Source organism: Maylandia zebra, linkage group LG13, assembly GCF_041146795.1.
Source record: "Maylandia zebra isolate NMK-2024a linkage group LG13, Mzebra_GT3a, whole genome shotgun sequence".
NCBI classification, from domain to species: Eukaryota; Metazoa; Chordata; class Actinopteri; order Cichliformes; family Cichlidae; genus Maylandia; species Maylandia zebra.
In genome coordinates, this window is record NC_135179.1 from 23,521,777 (window position 1) to 23,539,099 (window position 17,323).

Here is a 17,323-nt window from a genome sequence, read left to right on the forward strand (position 1 = left end):
CAGTTTATACTTGTCTAGAGATCCCTTTGTGTTTCAAACAAAAGTGAGAGCCACTCCAGCTGGAAAGCAAACAAATCTGAAAAACACCACTGGAGGTCTAAGTAGTTTTGGCAGATGCTCCAGGCTTAAGTGTCTGTTCAATCAGCCACTCCAGTTAAGATGGCAATCATGGTTTAACTGTGTGCTGATGTGTTGAGGCTGGAGTTGGATCATGTTCTATCCTGGCAAAATAACTGGGCATGAAATGTCAGCAGTGGTCAGACACTTAGTCATTGTGGTTGTAGCACTCCCTATCCTAACGAGGCCGTAACAATTACTAGGAGTAGAGGTCCTCATTGGCTCATGAACAGACGATGGGAGACCAAATAACAAAAGCAGAGATGGCGTTTTAAACGGTATAATAATTGACTTTTGCTCTTGATTGTATGCTAGGAATCTAAATCCATTAACGGCATTTTTCTAGGCATGCATACTTTGTAATTTTCTGCAACCGGCCTCAGTCTCTACAGTGTCAGTTTAATTCCTTTCAGCTGTTGTAAGAGCGTGCTATTATTGAGCCTCTATGCTACTTTACTGCTTTTCTTTCTCTTTGCCTTTTCTTTAAACTGTCATTAATTATTACAGGGCAACTGCTCTCTCTTATGACAAACAGAATGCATGATAAATTTTATGCTTGATATTTTAGTCTCCTTAGAACAAGCGAATAACACCTCTCTAACAAACCTGTTTGTTTACTGAAAATGGATGCAGACCCTCCAGGCACTCAGAGCTGAATAGTATAATAGGCTTGAGGTAATTAACAAAAAGTGGTATTGGCAAGAGTGAATGACACGCAAGAGAGGAGTCTCCACATTGCACCGACAGCTGCATACATCACGCAGATCTGATTATTGACCCAATGCCACTGACAGGAAGCTGATATTCAGCAGCAGATGAACAGAGCTGCTCCACTGCAGCTCAATGCGCCCGGCTGTGGTGTCTGCCATGTCAGTTCGCCAGAGGGGGAAACACTGGAGATGACGCAGGGCAGGACAGAGTGTTGGTTGGGTCAACTCTTCTGTACAGTCCTTTGACTAACAGGATGAGTCACTGATGCTCGGGACCCAGAAGGAAGCAAACCAACTGTTTGGCCTCGTTTAACTATGAAACCGAACAGGGTTAAAGAGAAGGCACGAGCGGCAAGAAACAGTTCTCTGAGCAACCGACACCTCATTCATGTATAAACACACAGACACACTCTTACAGATCCTCTATTAGTGCTTAGCCACACAAACAGAGTCAACCACATATTAGGAATTAGCAACACAGCCCTAAATTCTTGTGATGAATTATTCTGGCTCACTGCGACAACATCATCCAATATTCATTACCTGTCAACTTTTTTTTTAAAGATATAATCCTACTCTTGTTGCATGAAGCAGGTCATGCATTTGAAATGCTGGATTTCTTTACTTTAGAAAAGAAGAAAAAGAAACTGAAAAATGATGACATCTGACATCCGACCCAAACTGATCATCAACTATCCTGGCACATCTGAAACGAACACCCAATGATAATAACAGCTGCCGATATCTCTTCCTTAAGCAAACCACTGCCGCCAAAGTGCTTAGGGCGTATCTCATTTCCACCAGCATGCACACACATACTGTACATCTCCAGTTTTTTTCCCACCTCTTTGTCTTTTGATGCCAGCCAGCATCGCTTTCCAACCAGTGACTACTCGCTCATCTTAAGTGCACACATCTAACAAGGATGTGAGTGGCTTTCCCCTTTCCTCCACTCCCTCTAGTGTATCCAAACAACACTGCATCGTGCATCTCCAAAAGAGAGAGAGAGAGGGAGAGAGAGAGGGAGAGAGAGAGAGACCCCGCCTCCATATGACATCAGTGCTCTATTGAAGCAAAGCTAGAGGCAAACACAACTCCACATTTGTATTGAGATCTATCCGTGCACCTATGTCCTCGCACAGCCAGCAGATTGTGTATGCGTGTGATGGGGTCACCAGTAAACATAGCAGTGGCGCTTCTGATAAACTCCGAATAGCTCTAGCCTTGTGAGGGAGTGTGGACTTTTTTTAATTATATTTTTTTTTATTTGTATTTTTCGGGATCTGAATTTAAGCGTGGATTGGATTATTATTTTTCACGCTGTGAAGCTAAATATAAGAGGATACCTGTTACTTTCCATTTTTGGTTGATTAAGTTGAGGTAAGTGCGGAGTTGCTTTTTTTTTGTTTTGGGTTTTTATTTTTTGATGGTACAGTCCTGTTGGGAATGCATCCTTTTCATCTTTTTTGGATCTTCTTTCTGGCAGAAGGAATTGAAAGTAATGCGGAATCCTCAGGAGTTGCTTGTATCTAATTAGTTGCCCTCTTTCCCTCCTTATTTCTAACACTCGGCTCAGGCGAGAGATACTGCGTTTCTTAGAGGTGATTGTCTCAGGGCGATCTTTATTTAAAAAAATCTCAAGTGCACTTTCTTTTCTTCTAAAATATCCAAATTAGGCACTCATACGCGCGCGCACGCACACACTGAGCGTAGACACTCTTCCCAGGTTGGCAGATAGAAATCAGACAGAAATCATTCTTCTCTTCGTCTCAACCCCCCCTCTTGGTGCCAACAACTTGCTGCTATCGGGTACTGCGTCCCTCTATTTTTTCCAGCGTGTGTCTCTGAGAGCAAACACCCGGTCTGCTTCTCCTGTCTGTTTCTGCCTCAGTGTCGCAGCGCGAGAAGACACCCCGGCGTGCTGCTGGAATTGCAGCGCAGATCCCGCGGATTTAGACACGGAGAGGCAGCTGGAAAAAAAAACAACTCCACTGAAAGCGTCTGCACAATCACAGTCTAGACGACTTGGATCGGACCCGCTACTATTGATGCAACCTACTAGGGAGTGAAATTTTTAGGCTGCTGTGCAACTGTAAACTCAACCCCAGGTTTGGACGCCCCATCGCCACCCTCCTCTGCTACTAAAATAATAACAATAATAATCATAGGCAGTGAGAGCTTTTCCCTGCTGCACGGGCGTAGTCAAAAAAAGTAGAAGCCCTTCAAATGCACAAAGTTAAATCCACTTAAGTTTCATCAATTCGCTTATAATCAGCAGCTCACTCAAAGCACATTATGTTACATTAACGAGTATTTAAAAGAAACGTGTGGCATTTCGCTGCAGCTGCAGCTCTCTGCGACTCCGTGACAGCCGTGTTATTAAAGCATCAAGAAATAAAAGCGCCTTTACAGTCAGCGATAGCTTCACTCGATCAGTCTGTCACGTTAACGAAACGCCGTGTTCGTCTCTGTGCATGCAAACTGATCACCATCCCAGCAATACAATAAAAGTGGACGCCTTCTTAGCAGCAGCACCAGGACAAGGACAGTGGTTAATCCAATTTAACACAGCTTTTTATCTTCGTGAGACGATAAGTTCATCCAGGCTTTGAACAACATATGTGTATACGTGTATGTGTGTGTAGGCTGGAGCCTAATTTCCGCACATCACCGGCAGTGGATCCAAACTTGACCCGACTTGTCATGCAATGCAAATAGTAGCTCATTGTTTTTCGGTGTGTTTGACAGACAGTAAAAATAAATAGCCTTTTAAAACGTGGCAGACTTGTGAGAACAGAGCCAATTGTCTTCACTGATAGCTGCCCGAGGCAAAAGTCCCCAGTCAGTTGTTGTGAGAGGGAATTCGACAACTAACCAGGTCACCATGATTGAAAAAAATCAAAGCATTAAAAAAAAGTGAAATTGGTTTGGGGGTGGGGAAAGGGGGAGGGGGGTGTCTTTCTTTACCACCAAGGCATATTTCTGATTCACCACCGTGCTCTGAGGAGGCCTAATCCACTTCTTTTCATAATTTATCTATCCACTCGGCAGCATCTTTTATGATCAATCCTAAACTGCAAGAGACACATCATTTCATACTGGTTACTGAAAGTAAAAGCGTAAACAGGGCTTCAAGGCCTAAATGCTGCAGGGGGGGGAAACTTAGCCATATGACTCAGAACAAGCTGTAGTAGGGCCAGTAGGGAGGCTGAACAAATCCCCCCTATTTTGGGTGGTTGTCTGGCCTGTGCCGAGATAGGCTCTTGGAGCTTAACATGAATATTGTGCGTTTGCTTGTCGCATACAGACACACACACACACAGATTCGCACACATTTTTATCTTGCAGTGCCTACCACCCCCATGTGGAGAAAAACAATTGCCGCTGCTACAGATCTTTCCTTTCAGGCTATTACAAAAGAGGGACCCCCGTCTGTCCCGGGCCTATATATGCTCTTAATGGTCCAGCAAAAGTATCATCTGTTCAGCCCATCTAAAGACAACACCAGGAGGCCACATACCAAATCCGTTAAACGAAGAGATTTCTACCCATTTTCTATTTGGCTGAAACGTGTTCTGTGTCCCTGTGCATTCAGATGTGACCATGAATGTTCTGTTGTGTCTCAGCGGCACACAGTAGGCCGCTGCCAGGTGTCTTGACATACAATCTCCTAAATTGTTAATCAATGCTTCGTGCAAGCGTTCCCACTGACAAAATCTCACCTCTGTTAAAAGCAGGGAAAACTATTCATTTTGCTTTAAAATCAGCTTAAAGGGGTCCGTTTATTTTGATACAGCCCCAAACAATCTTTGTCCACCTTGACTGTTTCCTTAAGTGCTATCGCTGTGCCAGCTGATGTTGCAGGCACACAGCTTAGAGAGCGAATCTGAGCAAAACATAGCCCACAATGACTGTACTGTGCAATCTATCATAATTCTAAATTATGAATTAGAATGAAAGATCAACAGCAGATACAAACAACAATGATTTCCCAATGGAAGGCTCTACCGTGGTTTCAAAATTAATTTCAGGGCTTATGAATAATTTAGCAGCCAGCCATTACTACTTCTTGAGCTTCACCCCCACCAATGCAGCCCATGTAATATTATTCTGTATTTTACTGAACTAAAAGTCATTATAATCTGCAATACTTTTGACAGGCATGAAATTGTTCCTATATGAATTTTTTTCTACCAAAGCCTTTCTTGTGCAGTGTATGCCTACAGGGCACAGAGTCTTGGGCTCTGTTATTGCAGCTTAATGTGCATTTATGCGTGTTCAGCTCACAATGGCTATCGGTGTCCAGCTTTGTGCGAGCCTCCCACGCTCTTCACTGAAAGGTAACTTGCTGTACACTAACATGCAATTTTACTAGGATGCTCAATTTAACTTTGCCAGTTCGGATTAAATGAAGCAGAATCCACTCTGACTGCTGGAGAAATCCCTTGTCCTGCCAGCGGAGCTTATTAGAACGATGGAGAAAGACATCCATCACTAAAAACGTTGAACCCACCGTTTATTGCTCTCAGAATGATTGTGTGCACGGGAAACAAAGCACTGCGTGCGCGCAACTGCATACATTTGGCTGGGCGTGCATTTGTAAATGGGAACACAGGAGGTTTGCATAATGCACTGTTTTAAGTTAAGGCATTTCGTAAATTGTCTGAATAAAAGTTCCAAAAACCTTAGACCCCCCCCCCCCTTTGTGAGGCTACACGGTCCACATGCTTGCCTTGTAGCGAACAATGGAGAGGGGGCCACTCTCCTGAAATCCGAAGAGCATGGAAAAAAATTGGGGTTGGGTGGGGGTGGTGGGGGAGACCATCAAGCGTCTAGGCCTGACTGTTTTTCTTGTAAAATAAGCATGATGTGCTATGTTCAAAGCACACTTCTGATAAATCACACACATGATATAACAGAGCACACCGAGGCCGACAGATTATTCTACCACATGTTCTTAATGAATACCCACATCTCATCATCTCCTATACTGGACACTGAGCTACATTCTATTATGCTAGGGTTTTTCTGGCTAAAGAAAGGAAATGTTGTGCCATATCATTTTTGTGACAATCACCCTTTCTCAAACCCCAAAAGTCTATTATTTTGGAGTACAGCTCTTCCTTCGGCAGAAACGTAGAGGCACGTTTTTTTCTTTTACCTAATGCCAACATTTCCAGTATTCAAATCAAGACGGCACACATTTAGGGAAAGAAGAACTTTTAGGTGAAAGAGGCTATTTAAAATTGAAATAGCCTGACTAAGTGCTGCACATAAAGTTCATTCCACCAGACAGACAGCACATATTCCTCTATCATCCCACCATTTTCTAAAGAACTCCATTACTAAATGTAATCTTTTTTTCCCCCTCATCAGACTCCTTTAGTCTACAAGTTAGTAGAGGTCACATCTGGTGCTTTTTTTTCTCTTCCCCAGACTCTAATCTACTACTAATGTAATACTGGACCGAGCACCCGTGTTTAGATGGAACAGAAGGAAGGGGGGCGTTATTATGAGACAGCATCTCAGGAGTTGTAATCGAGTTACAAGCCTCTCAATTCCCTAATCTTCTCCTTGTCATGGGTTACAACTGTTAAATGGCTGGGCCTCTTGTTCCTAATTTACCTTTACATGTTTTACAGCATAGAGGCAGCAAACAGGTCACATGGATGCTTAGGACACAAAGCTATTGTGTTGTAAAAGGGAACCATAACATTTTCCTTGGCAAAGGAAATTCTATTTTTACAAACAGAAGGAGCGTTCACAGAATGTAAAGAGAGGATGGGGTGGAGGTAAGAGGTCACAGAGAGGTGCTGGGATTGACAGGGATGGACGCACCAGACATCCTCTTCTTAGGAAATTCGAACAGCCTTCATTTGTCATGAAAGCTTTTTAACAATGTGAGTAATTCAGCAGGCGCCGACTGGATCGTTTCTTCTTCCACCTCTAATATCTGGACTTTCTAAACCGTTTTTTTTAGTTTAGTTTTTTTTAAATCACAGGATCTGCTCTATTTTTTAAAACACGTACTGAAGTAAGGAAGGAGCTCCACCCGTAGCCATTGTTGAGCTGTGGGGTTTGAATCAGTGCTGGCTTTTAATCCACGGACGTTCTTGTAGCGGGATAGAAAAGAAATGTGGTCTGTTGGAGTGGCTCACTGTAAAAGGTCAACAGGCGTATTTTTAGTATTGCATTAGAGGGTTCTTCTAAATACAAAGTCACAATATAAGGCTGGGCAGAAGCCATGATCAAACATCTCTAAATGCAATTACATTTTTTTGCAATTTTACAAGGTGAAGTCAATGAAACCTGATCGTTTAAAAACTGAATGCATTGCTCTTTGGTTATTTTTCAGAGCATCATCCCAGGTGTGAGGAGTGCACAGCATGACTCAAGCTGCAGATACGTGAGAGAGGCTGTGCCCAGAAGGATAAGCAACTTGCCTTGTTTCTCTCCTTAGTGGAGAGGAGAACACTGGTTATCTGCTTCAGGAAAAAGGACCAGAGCCCTGGATTAATGTGTATACAGGCTCAACAAGGGAGCAGAGGATTCTGGGTTACCTGAAGACTTGGAGTACACAAGTGAACAGGCCTGGATTGAGCCTGTGGCAGAGGGGATTGGCATGGCTCAGACCAGCTTTGTGTGAACTCATCATGCCTGCCGGCCGTGATTGCAGACAGGAGCCTTTGCAAAAGTCCGCCACGTACAACAAACGGATAACAATACAACACCCCAAAAATCTAATTTGCGGTTATGGCTGTTAAGCTTGACAGCTGCAGCAATCGTTAGGATTTTCAATATTACCTGAGAGTACATGCTTTGTCAGTGGCAGGGGATGCTTTTTGTACAGGCTTATCTGCCATGGTAAATTCATTGAAGGCATGAGCCTCTGCCCACACAGAGGAGGTCATCGTCCAAACAAGGATCAGCTCAGCAAACACTGACCAGGTCAGGATATCACAAGAAACCCCTTGGACAAACTTTTTCCTTTGAGAAAGGATAAGAGCAAATTCAAGAGGAAATCTTGATTGGATTTTTAGGTGGCTGGAAAGGATTTACCACATCGTATAAATCAGGTATGACAAATACAGAAGGCTTTGCTTCTTTCCACTTCACTCACCAGATCAGCATTTTCTAATTAGATGTACAGGAAGAGAGGTCATGGCAGGAATGCATAATGAAAGAAATAATTCAGTAGTACCTAAAGTAAAGGGCAACGTACACATAGCTGACGAAAAAAGAGACAGATGCTTTCTGCTTTTGCCATTTTGTTGATGTCAAGGCTGTCTGTTTGAAGTCCACAACCCTTAAATATAATATATATATTTACTATAATAATGTAACAGTCGCTGTCTTTTTTTTTTTAGCATTTTTAACATGCCATACACACTTACAGCAAAAATCATTAACACACTGCTGTGCAAAATTCTTGTGACTTTAGAAAACCTTATTTGAAAAATAACTTCTTAAATCGAAACTTTTAATACCGGTATGTTAAACATTTACAATCAAGCCTTATTCAAGAGACTAAGGACATTGGTATTAATCTGTCAGCATTTAAGGTATGCCAGGTTCACGACAGTTCATTGAGACAGCCTGACTTTTTTCACCCCTGTGATCTGTGGCAATGAGAGAGAGGCTTCAGATTGAGAAATGTGTAAAGCTTGGGAATGCATTACATTTCAGAAGTCGTGGGGAAAAAGTCGATGCACTCAGTTTTAATTCACAGAGGTGCAAAGGTGGAACATTTTTTATTTAAGACAAAGCATCATTTAACTATTTGGAATGCAGGGTAGTAAAGATGTAAAGTTACACAAAGATTAGAATATTTATGTAATGAGTATATTGTGAAACAAAAGATACATTTTCACTGTGTGATAATCCTGATAAACAAATCATATAAATTAAATATTAGGGATTCAAATGATTCTTTCAGCACATATTTAATTGAGCCAGTGCTGCAGGCAGCTTTTCAAACACCCAGCAATTCTGAAAACAGGAATTTGGCTGCGCTTTCAAGGCATTGTGCATTAAATGTACACTTGTGTATTCTCCCCAGGGGCTCTTGAGTGATTAGACTGCCAGGCAACACACCCTCAAGATGGTGCGTCAGTGCAAGTCCTTCATCCTCTTCCTCATCAGGATCGGGCTGCTGCTGGGTCTTGCTAACCCCTTGGTGACCTCTGCCTCATGTCCCTCAAGTTGCCGCTGCGATGGGACCTTTATCTACTGTAATGACCGTGGCCTGACTTCCATCCCTACTGGTATACCCCAGGACGCTACAGTGCTGTTTCTGCAAAACAATCGCATTAAGAGTTCGGGCATTCCCTCAGAGCTTCGAAGGCTCATAAAGGTGGAGAAGATCTACCTGTACGGCAATAATCTGGATGAGTTTCCTACTAACCTTCCCCTTGGGCTAAAAGAGCTCCACCTTCAGGAGAACAACATTCGGATGATTACCCATGCCTCTTTAGCTCAAATTCCCTACATCGAAGAACTGCACCTGGATGATAACTCTGTATCAGCAGTCAGCATAGAGGAGGGGGCCTTCAGGGACAGTAATCATCTCCGGCTGCTTTTTCTTTCCAGAAACCACCTTAGCACCATCCCTTCAGGCCTGCCTATGAGCATTGAGGAGCTACGCTTTGACGACAACCGCATCTCCACCATCTCAGAGCAATCGCTGCAAGATCTCATCAACCTGAAGCGACTAATCCTGGATGGTAACCTGCTCAACAACCGTGGGATTGGTGAGATGGCTTTCATCAACCTGATCAACTTGACTGAGCTTTCGCTGGTGAGGAATTCCCTCACTATGCCGCCAGCCAATCTGCCAGGCACCTGTTTGGAGAAGCTGCAGCTACAAGAAAATCATATTAATCGGGTTCCACCTGGGGCTTTTGCCTTCCTTAGACAGCTGTATCGCCTGGACCTTTCTCTTAACAACCTGAGCAGCCTCCCACAGGGCGTATTTGAAGATCTGGACAATCTCACACAGCTCCTGCTGCGCAACAACCCCTGGCAATGCACCTGCAAGATGAAATGGGTGCGTGACTGGTTGCGGTCATTGCCATCTAAGGTGAACGTACGGGGTTTCATGTGCCAGGGTCCTGATAAGGTCAAAGGGATGGCAATTAAAGACCTAACTACAGATATGTTTGACTGCACAGATTCAGAGCTCTTCTCCACATACGAGACGAGCACAGTCTCCAACACTCTACGCCCATCACAGCCCCAGTGGCCCGTGTTTGTGACTAGGAGGCCTATAATAAAAGGGCCTAACATCAGTAAAAATTACCACAGCACTACCACCTCTTCAGGCAGAAAGATCATCACCATCAGTGTGAAGTCAAGTGGTGCAGATACCATACACATATCATGGAGGGTGTCGCAACCCATGACTGCCCTGCGGCTCAGCTGGCTAAAGCTGGGGCACAGCCCTGCCTTTGGCTCTATTACTGAAACCATCGTGCAGGGGGAGAGAACAGAGTATCTGCTCACGGCGCTGGAGCCAGAGTCTTCCTATAGAATATGCATGGTTCCCATGGAGACCAGCAACAGTTACCTGTCTGACGAGACCCCCGTTTGCATCGAGACAGAGACTGGCTCTCACAAGTCATACCACCCGACTACAACTTTAAACAGAGAACAGGAGAAGGAGCCTTACAAAAATTCCAGTCTGCCTTTGGCTGCTATCATTGGAGGGGCTGTGGCTCTTTTGGCAATAATCATGTTGGCGCTGGTGTGTTGGTACGTCCATAGGAATGGTTCACTTTTTTCCAGGAACTGCACCTATAACAAAGGCCGTCGGAGAAAGGATGACTATGCTGAGGCTGGCACTAAAAAGGACAACTCCATCCTAGAAATACGAGAAACTTCTTTTCAGATGATACCTATAAATCACCTGCCTGTGTCCAAGGAGGAATTTGTGATACACACAATTTTCCCACCTAATGGCCTGAGTTTATACAAAAGTCCACATAATGACAACAGTATTAACAACAGGAGCTACAGAGACAGTGGAATACCAGATTCAGACCATTCCCATTCATGATATTGCATACGGACATTCATGAGGTGTGCTTGACTCAAACAGAGTGGCAAGACTTTTACAAAACACTGGATCTATAAGACTAAGGAAGCAATGTTCTGTACATTTGCCATATAATTTATATTTAAGGACATTTTATGGAGATGGAGAACGTTCCAGTTGCGGGCCATCACTGAACCATCAGTGGGTATGGTAACCAACTGCAATTCTATATTTTAGGGATTTGTAGTAATTTGTACTGTATTTCCTTTGCTTAAGGTTATCGACCAACAAAAGAAACTCTGTGTTCTACTAAGATATGATGACTTGTCAACTGTGAAAGTGGGTTTTCATTGCTGTGTTGAACAATCAGACTTTAGAAAACCTTGTAGTATAAGCACAGGTCATTCTTTTAACTTTGTGGCTGTCAGAAAAACAAAAAGGCAAAAAAATGACATGACGTAAACTAAGGCACAGCTGATCAACTAATATACAAAGCAGGCATGTTGCCATCTAAAACAATGAGCAGTCAGTAGCTGTCTCCATTTATTATGGACCAAGAATCTTACTCCAGTATTCACCAGGTGTGGAGTACGGAAACTAAAGATGAGGTGTCATGCTTTTTTTTTCTCTTTGTTCGGTGTGTTATTTTGTTCTGTTTGCAGGAAGAAGAAATACAGCAAAGCAACCCAAGCAGGGTTAAAATGTCTCTGATAGGATTGTAGGCCACAGCACAGGGCAGATAAAGCACACTGACCTAAAGGAGCCCTCTGCTCCTCGAAACAAGTAGACAGGACAGGCTGACACAGAGGACCCCCACTATCTCTATTTGTACAAGCCAACAATGGCTAAATGACAATGGCGGCATTCTTCAGTACCGTGTACCATACGTCATTGTAGTCACCAGGCCAAAAACACAAAACATGCTGGCTTTTATTAGAATTACACCGTGTCAGCAGCTCTTTCTTGTTATGAGTATTATTTTGTAGTATTTTTTTCTTTCAAATGAACACACTTATGTTGCCACAATTTGAAGTCAACTGTTATTTACAATTGAAAACCAAAGTGCATTGTATGCCCTTTGGCCAGTCTTGTATGTGCCTTGATCCAATGCTTATTGTATTTAGCTTTTTAAGAAACCAGTGACTTTTTTTCATACACACTTGAATATGAAAAATATTGGTCATATTACAGAATAAAAGTGAAAAAAATATCATTGCTCCTCCTTACCTACTTCTTAAGTACAACAAACACCATTTAAGAATAATATTTCTTTTATTCTGTTTAATTATTACCATCGCACAAGGCGTTGATGAAATTTCTGATTTATCTTTTGCACTCAAGAGAGCTCAATCTAAGTGCAGTTAGGTAACAAAGAAGGCTACACGGGACCTGTTTTATTGATTTATGTCTCAAATTACAGAGTAGGCACAAAATCTGAAAAATGCTTTATGGATGAAAAACATGCTGTATTTTTTATCCTTCATCAAGATCACTACTCTGAGGCTCTCGCTCACAGCCGCATCTCCCCTTCAGAGACATGCTGAGCCCTTAAACAGAAACTCGGATAGTATTCTTGAAATCACTTTTCCACTCCACGGGCAGTGTACAGAGCAACATCTGCTTGAGGCTGCTGTTGTTCTTTCGTGCAGTTAAGTCATGTGTGACTTATTCGATTGGCCAGAAAGAGAAATATCGCAGTGGAGTAGAAATTGGGCTATGCAGACGCTGGACTCTAGGGTTAGATGAACCTCCCTGGCACCAGGGCAACTGAAAACTAATAACAAGCCACCATATGGAGGGTGGTACAAGCAGACCTGTTTCTGCAGAGGACACAGCAGAAATATATATACACAGCTCGGGTGCTCAGCACAATTACTGACATGGCTGCAGCTCCTCCCATGAAAAACTATGCATGCAAAAGCAATAAAATCACACGTAAGCCCACTATTAAAATACAACATATTATCTAGATTATACTAGTTTTAAAGTATTCAGTTCAAATAAAAAAAATGTACACACCCACAAGCTCTTAACACTGTGAAAGCTTTAATTACAGCTAAGGAAGCCACTAAAAGCTGCAGAAGTGATCTAAACCTTAAGTATACGGTAAGCCTGCCCCGTATGCTAAAAATATGACATTAACTGCAAATTAAAATAAACACGGTTCAATTTTAGTACACTGAATAGTCACAGCTGTCATGCGTCTGCCGTCTATAGTTTTTTTTGTTCTTTGATCAGTCGCAGTTTTGTCACATTTGAATTAGGAATTTGAGGGTAAGACAGCTAAAACATTAAAAATAATGTGCCTCCATCTGCCTTTAAAGCAACCAAGAATACGTTTTCTTATTTCTCTTATCGAGCACGACTCAAAATATTTAAGCAAGGATCTCGACTAGCTTCACAGCCATCAGCTTCTCACTGATAACTTGGGTGGCTCAAAAACTTTTTGAGAAATGGAAAATCACTCGTGCTTGAGCAGAGTGTCCAAATGTGGAGCACTTGCAAGAACCTCTCAAAACACTTCAGGTGTTATTTTTGAGCCGCTAAGACTATGAGCGCAGTGCAAATCCTTAACTGATGCAGCAATCTTAGCTCTTGGATTAAATAAATTAAATTAGTTTGTAGTGACTGAAGTGAGATGATCGCTTTGAAGCTGCAGGCCACTCTCACAAATTCACGCAGCTATGTGATAAATTACAGTTTATCTAAAAGGGGGATTGGGGGGGGTTTCAGGCTATTGTTGTGGCTTTCACTGCAAATAATACATAACAGAGCTGCTTTGTGCATTTCGGCTGATCCAAGTATGAGACAAAATTGATGAACCAGACTGCTGACAACCTCGTGTGACCTCACTTATCACTCATGACCCCTGACTGATCTCTGCCTTTAAACAATTCCTTAATCACACTCAAGTGCTCGCTGAGGTCAGAGAACTCTCTGCTAAACAACACAAGGTGCCCCATACATTTGTCTCCTGTGTGACACACCCAAAGCTTAATTATGTTTGTCTTTTATGTAACCCAGCGATTAAAACTAATGGGGGCAGCTGCACTGTCTGCCCTAGGCTGCTGTTATTCCTATTGTAATGTACTGGTCAGGCAGCCGGTCACATTTGCATTCCTATAGATGCTCCCATCAAACCACCCCTGGATGACCTCACCGTTGCCTGTAGCTGTTTTTTCTCCATCGTCGCCATTATTAGGATCAAAAAAAGTACAGGCCGTGTAACCTTATGACTGATTAGAGGTCAGTGAGGTCAGGTCAGGCACAGTTCAAAGATCTCGAGAGATGAAAAATCCAATATGTGTCAGTGTCCGCAAAACACAGCCAATCACAAGGAAGTGCGACAGGCAACCTGTCCACAGACATCCTGCTCAGGAAAGACACTCTGGAACTGATTACAGGACGTTTTTAGCAGGGATCCTAGAAATTATGGAAAAATATACTAAGGAAATAGATCAGATCTTTATCTAATGGCTTAAAAAAAGTTTTTTTTCTGAGATGCTTTATCATCTTGATAAGGCATGCTAGGCTGGGGCACCTTAATTAACTACAAAATGGGAGTAATTGATTGACTACAGGCAACATAAACCAACAGAAACCTGAATGTAATGAAATGATAAAAAATTAATATTCAGCCCAGGACTAAAAACCCTTTTGCATGTAAACCACCGAAAAAGTAAAACTTGTGAAAAATAAAAAGGGGAGCTTGTGGTACCCCGTCCCTTGCTTCCTGTTCGATACACTTTGCACATCATACAGATCCATAATTTAATGGTTTCCTAATAGCGAGCTATGCTGAAACCAAACCAAGGCCTCAGGGTCTCCCCATAAATTTGAACTTGTGCCAGTGTGTAAAATTAGCATGTGCTATGTTTGCTCATTTGGTATGTGGATTAGAAGAACATGGAAAAAGGGAATATCAAGGACTTGCTTTTTAAATTTTATCCACGTGTACGATTCATACGCATAAATCAGGTCGAAATTTAGCGCTTTTCTTACATCGTTCAAATGTTCCCCTTTTCCCAGCAATTGTAAAACTTTTTTCCATCATTTGAGGATTCCTGTGCACTCTCCAATGAACAAAACAAGACCAGAGTCTTAAAAGGGTTCAGTATGTTTTTTTAATTTTTCGAGCCATCTTCATCGCTCATTCATGATTGCATTTGTAAGCGAGAGGCTCACGTGAAGGCTTGCATGTGTGAGCACGCTCTTGTCTATATATGTTATTATGAATATTTTAGTAGTTTCTGTAGCGTTGCTTGTGCGCTCATGTGAACCAGTGCGCACTGTTCACACATGTAATTAAAACAGACTAACATGCAGGCAAAGCTAACCTAAAGTCATCAGCACCCTTCCTCGCGGCTCTCCCCGAGACTCTCACGTGACTGTGACGCTCTCAGTAACACACACGCACGCGCACAGACACACAATCTGGTCCAGCAGTAAAAGTGTCTGTGGTGTGAGATGTGTCAGTGTGAGTGATGCGGTCCTATGCGGGGGTGTTGTCCTCTCCCCTCTGTCTCTGACCAGCTTCCCCCAGCCTTCAGGCCGGGACCCTCTCCATCTCTTCACATTACTCAGTGACCTGAAACCACAAGGCCAAAAAACTTAACCAGCTCCTCCGTCTTCTTAATGAATCCAATTTTTTGCCTGAGAGCACAAGGCGTGCACATATATCCATCGTAACTCTAAATTATCTGACATTAATACAAATTAACAAGAAGCACTGCCATCAAGATTGCGCCACCCCACAATAGCAGACAATGACACTGCTTTTATATCACTGTTTGAAGACGGCAACTTATTGTACGGCCAAAAATACAAAGTCAATAAACTCATTTAAAACAGGCTATAACCAAAACAAAAGCAGAGGGGCTGATTGGTGTTGATGCCATTACACTATAAATTATACACAATATGTTATGAAAATATCCATATAATTGACTCGGCTCTATGGCAGCCATTAATTCCTGTCCTCCATTAAGTGGTTTAAATGATCTTGTAAGTAGCCATACATCTCCTGCTGCCCTTTATGAGATCAACACCACGTCTCCCTTAGAACTTAATCGACCCTCGGTCTCATTTGTCCACAAAGTCTGATGCAGGGGAATAATTATTTCATTCTGAAAGGTTCTGAGAGTCCAGCTTGTCCATTTCACCCAGCAGGTCTGCAGCTCTGCAGTGGGAGGCAAAAGTTCCTCTTCGATTCATTCCCGTCTCTCATTCATGTTAAGCCAGCTTTGAATGTCAGTACAGTATTTGCATGCCAATGTGGCTCTGTCTGCAGCTCATTATTTTCAGATGTTGACAGCCTAATCGCATGCAAGTTTAGCCCACTTTACGAACCTAATGCTCGCTACAGCCAAGTCATACTGAATAGCAGGGCCAAGTTTGCATCTGCAGTGTTCGTCTGCAGCTGTCTTATTCACTTTGGCTTTCAGGAAGGGGAACGCAAGAAAGGCAGCGAACAAAAATAATGAGCTCATCCGCAGTGACAGGAAACATTTCAATGCTGACCATCAAACAGCGCTGCCTCCACCACATCTATTTAACATGGATGTAACAAGAAGGCCGACACATATCTATCTCATGCTTGCAGGCTTCAGTTCTCCCACACGTGTGCCCGAATTTGTTCTATTAAGATTACCTTCAGGCGAGAACTCAGTCCATCTCTCCAGAGAGGTCTAGCTTGCCCCGCATTCACCGAGACAGCAGCCCCTTCACACCTCAATGACAGCCAGCGCGCACAAATTTGCTAAAGGGTACCAGTGTTTTGGTATTTCTCCAAGAGGCGGGGAATTCAGCAGTGTCAGCACCTTTTAGGATTGTAAATACAACTTGTCACAATTCATAGGGGGACCAGGAAGACAACACAGACACTTCAAGGTATCATTTCTTTACAGTCCTCGAGCAGAACAGCATGACTCACTGCGGCGCAGCAGAGGGCCAACATCCCTGACCTCGTGTAGGCCAAACACCATAAAGGGTTATTAACTTTACATGTGGACTTGGTCTCCTAGGGTTCAGAAAGTGTACAAACTTTCAGAGGCAGAATCGGTGGAGTTGACACTGAAGGGTTTAAGCATGAATGCAGCTAGCAGGCTATCTTCTACTTTCAGAAGTGTGGAAAAGTGACAGCGCTGTCATTCTGTAACTACACGAGTTGTGCACAGAACGCTGCAGTGGGCTGACAGACTGAAGTTAGAGAAATGCCCCCCACCGCAACACCCAAACACACACACACACTCACACACACACTCACACCGTCGAACACAGAGGAAAAAAGTTAAGTCGTGAAAAGTTTGGGGGAGAATGGCACAAACGGACAAGGGAGGGTGGTGGGATTAATTAAAAGCTGCTGTAACTGTGGTGCGCTGGTGACACGCAGCCACGCGATTACTGAGATCTCTGTGTGCGAGGAATCTGCTCCCACAACTCATTTCCTCCCTATTGAGGAGGG

At 43.0% G+C, this 17,323-nt stretch overlaps 2 protein-coding genes across 2 annotated transcripts in view; one reads left to right on the top strand and one right to left on the bottom strand.

Moving 5' to 3' along the window:
* Window positions 1–17,323, bottom strand: part of macrod2 (mono-ADP ribosylhydrolase 2) — a 424,084-nt gene that overhangs the window by 326,732 nt on the left and 80,029 nt on the right. The window lies entirely within an intron of this gene.
* On the top strand, window positions 1,935–12,073 carry flrt3 (fibronectin leucine rich transmembrane 3). Its single transcript, XM_004559774.4, has 3 exons — window positions 1,935–2,207; window positions 7,183–7,903; window positions 8,887–12,073. The coding sequence occupies exon 3, from the start codon at window positions 8,929–8,931 to the stop codon at window positions 10,879–10,881; it is 1,953 nt and encodes a 650-aa protein (XP_004559831.1). The 5' UTR covers window positions 1,935–2,207; window positions 7,183–7,903; window positions 8,887–8,928; the 3' UTR covers window positions 10,882–12,073.

Coding starts and splice junctions, on each gene's coding strand:
- flrt3 (XM_004559774.4), top strand. CDS start 8,929: ATGGTGCGTCAGTGCAAGTCCTTCATCCTCTTCCTCATCAGGATCGGG.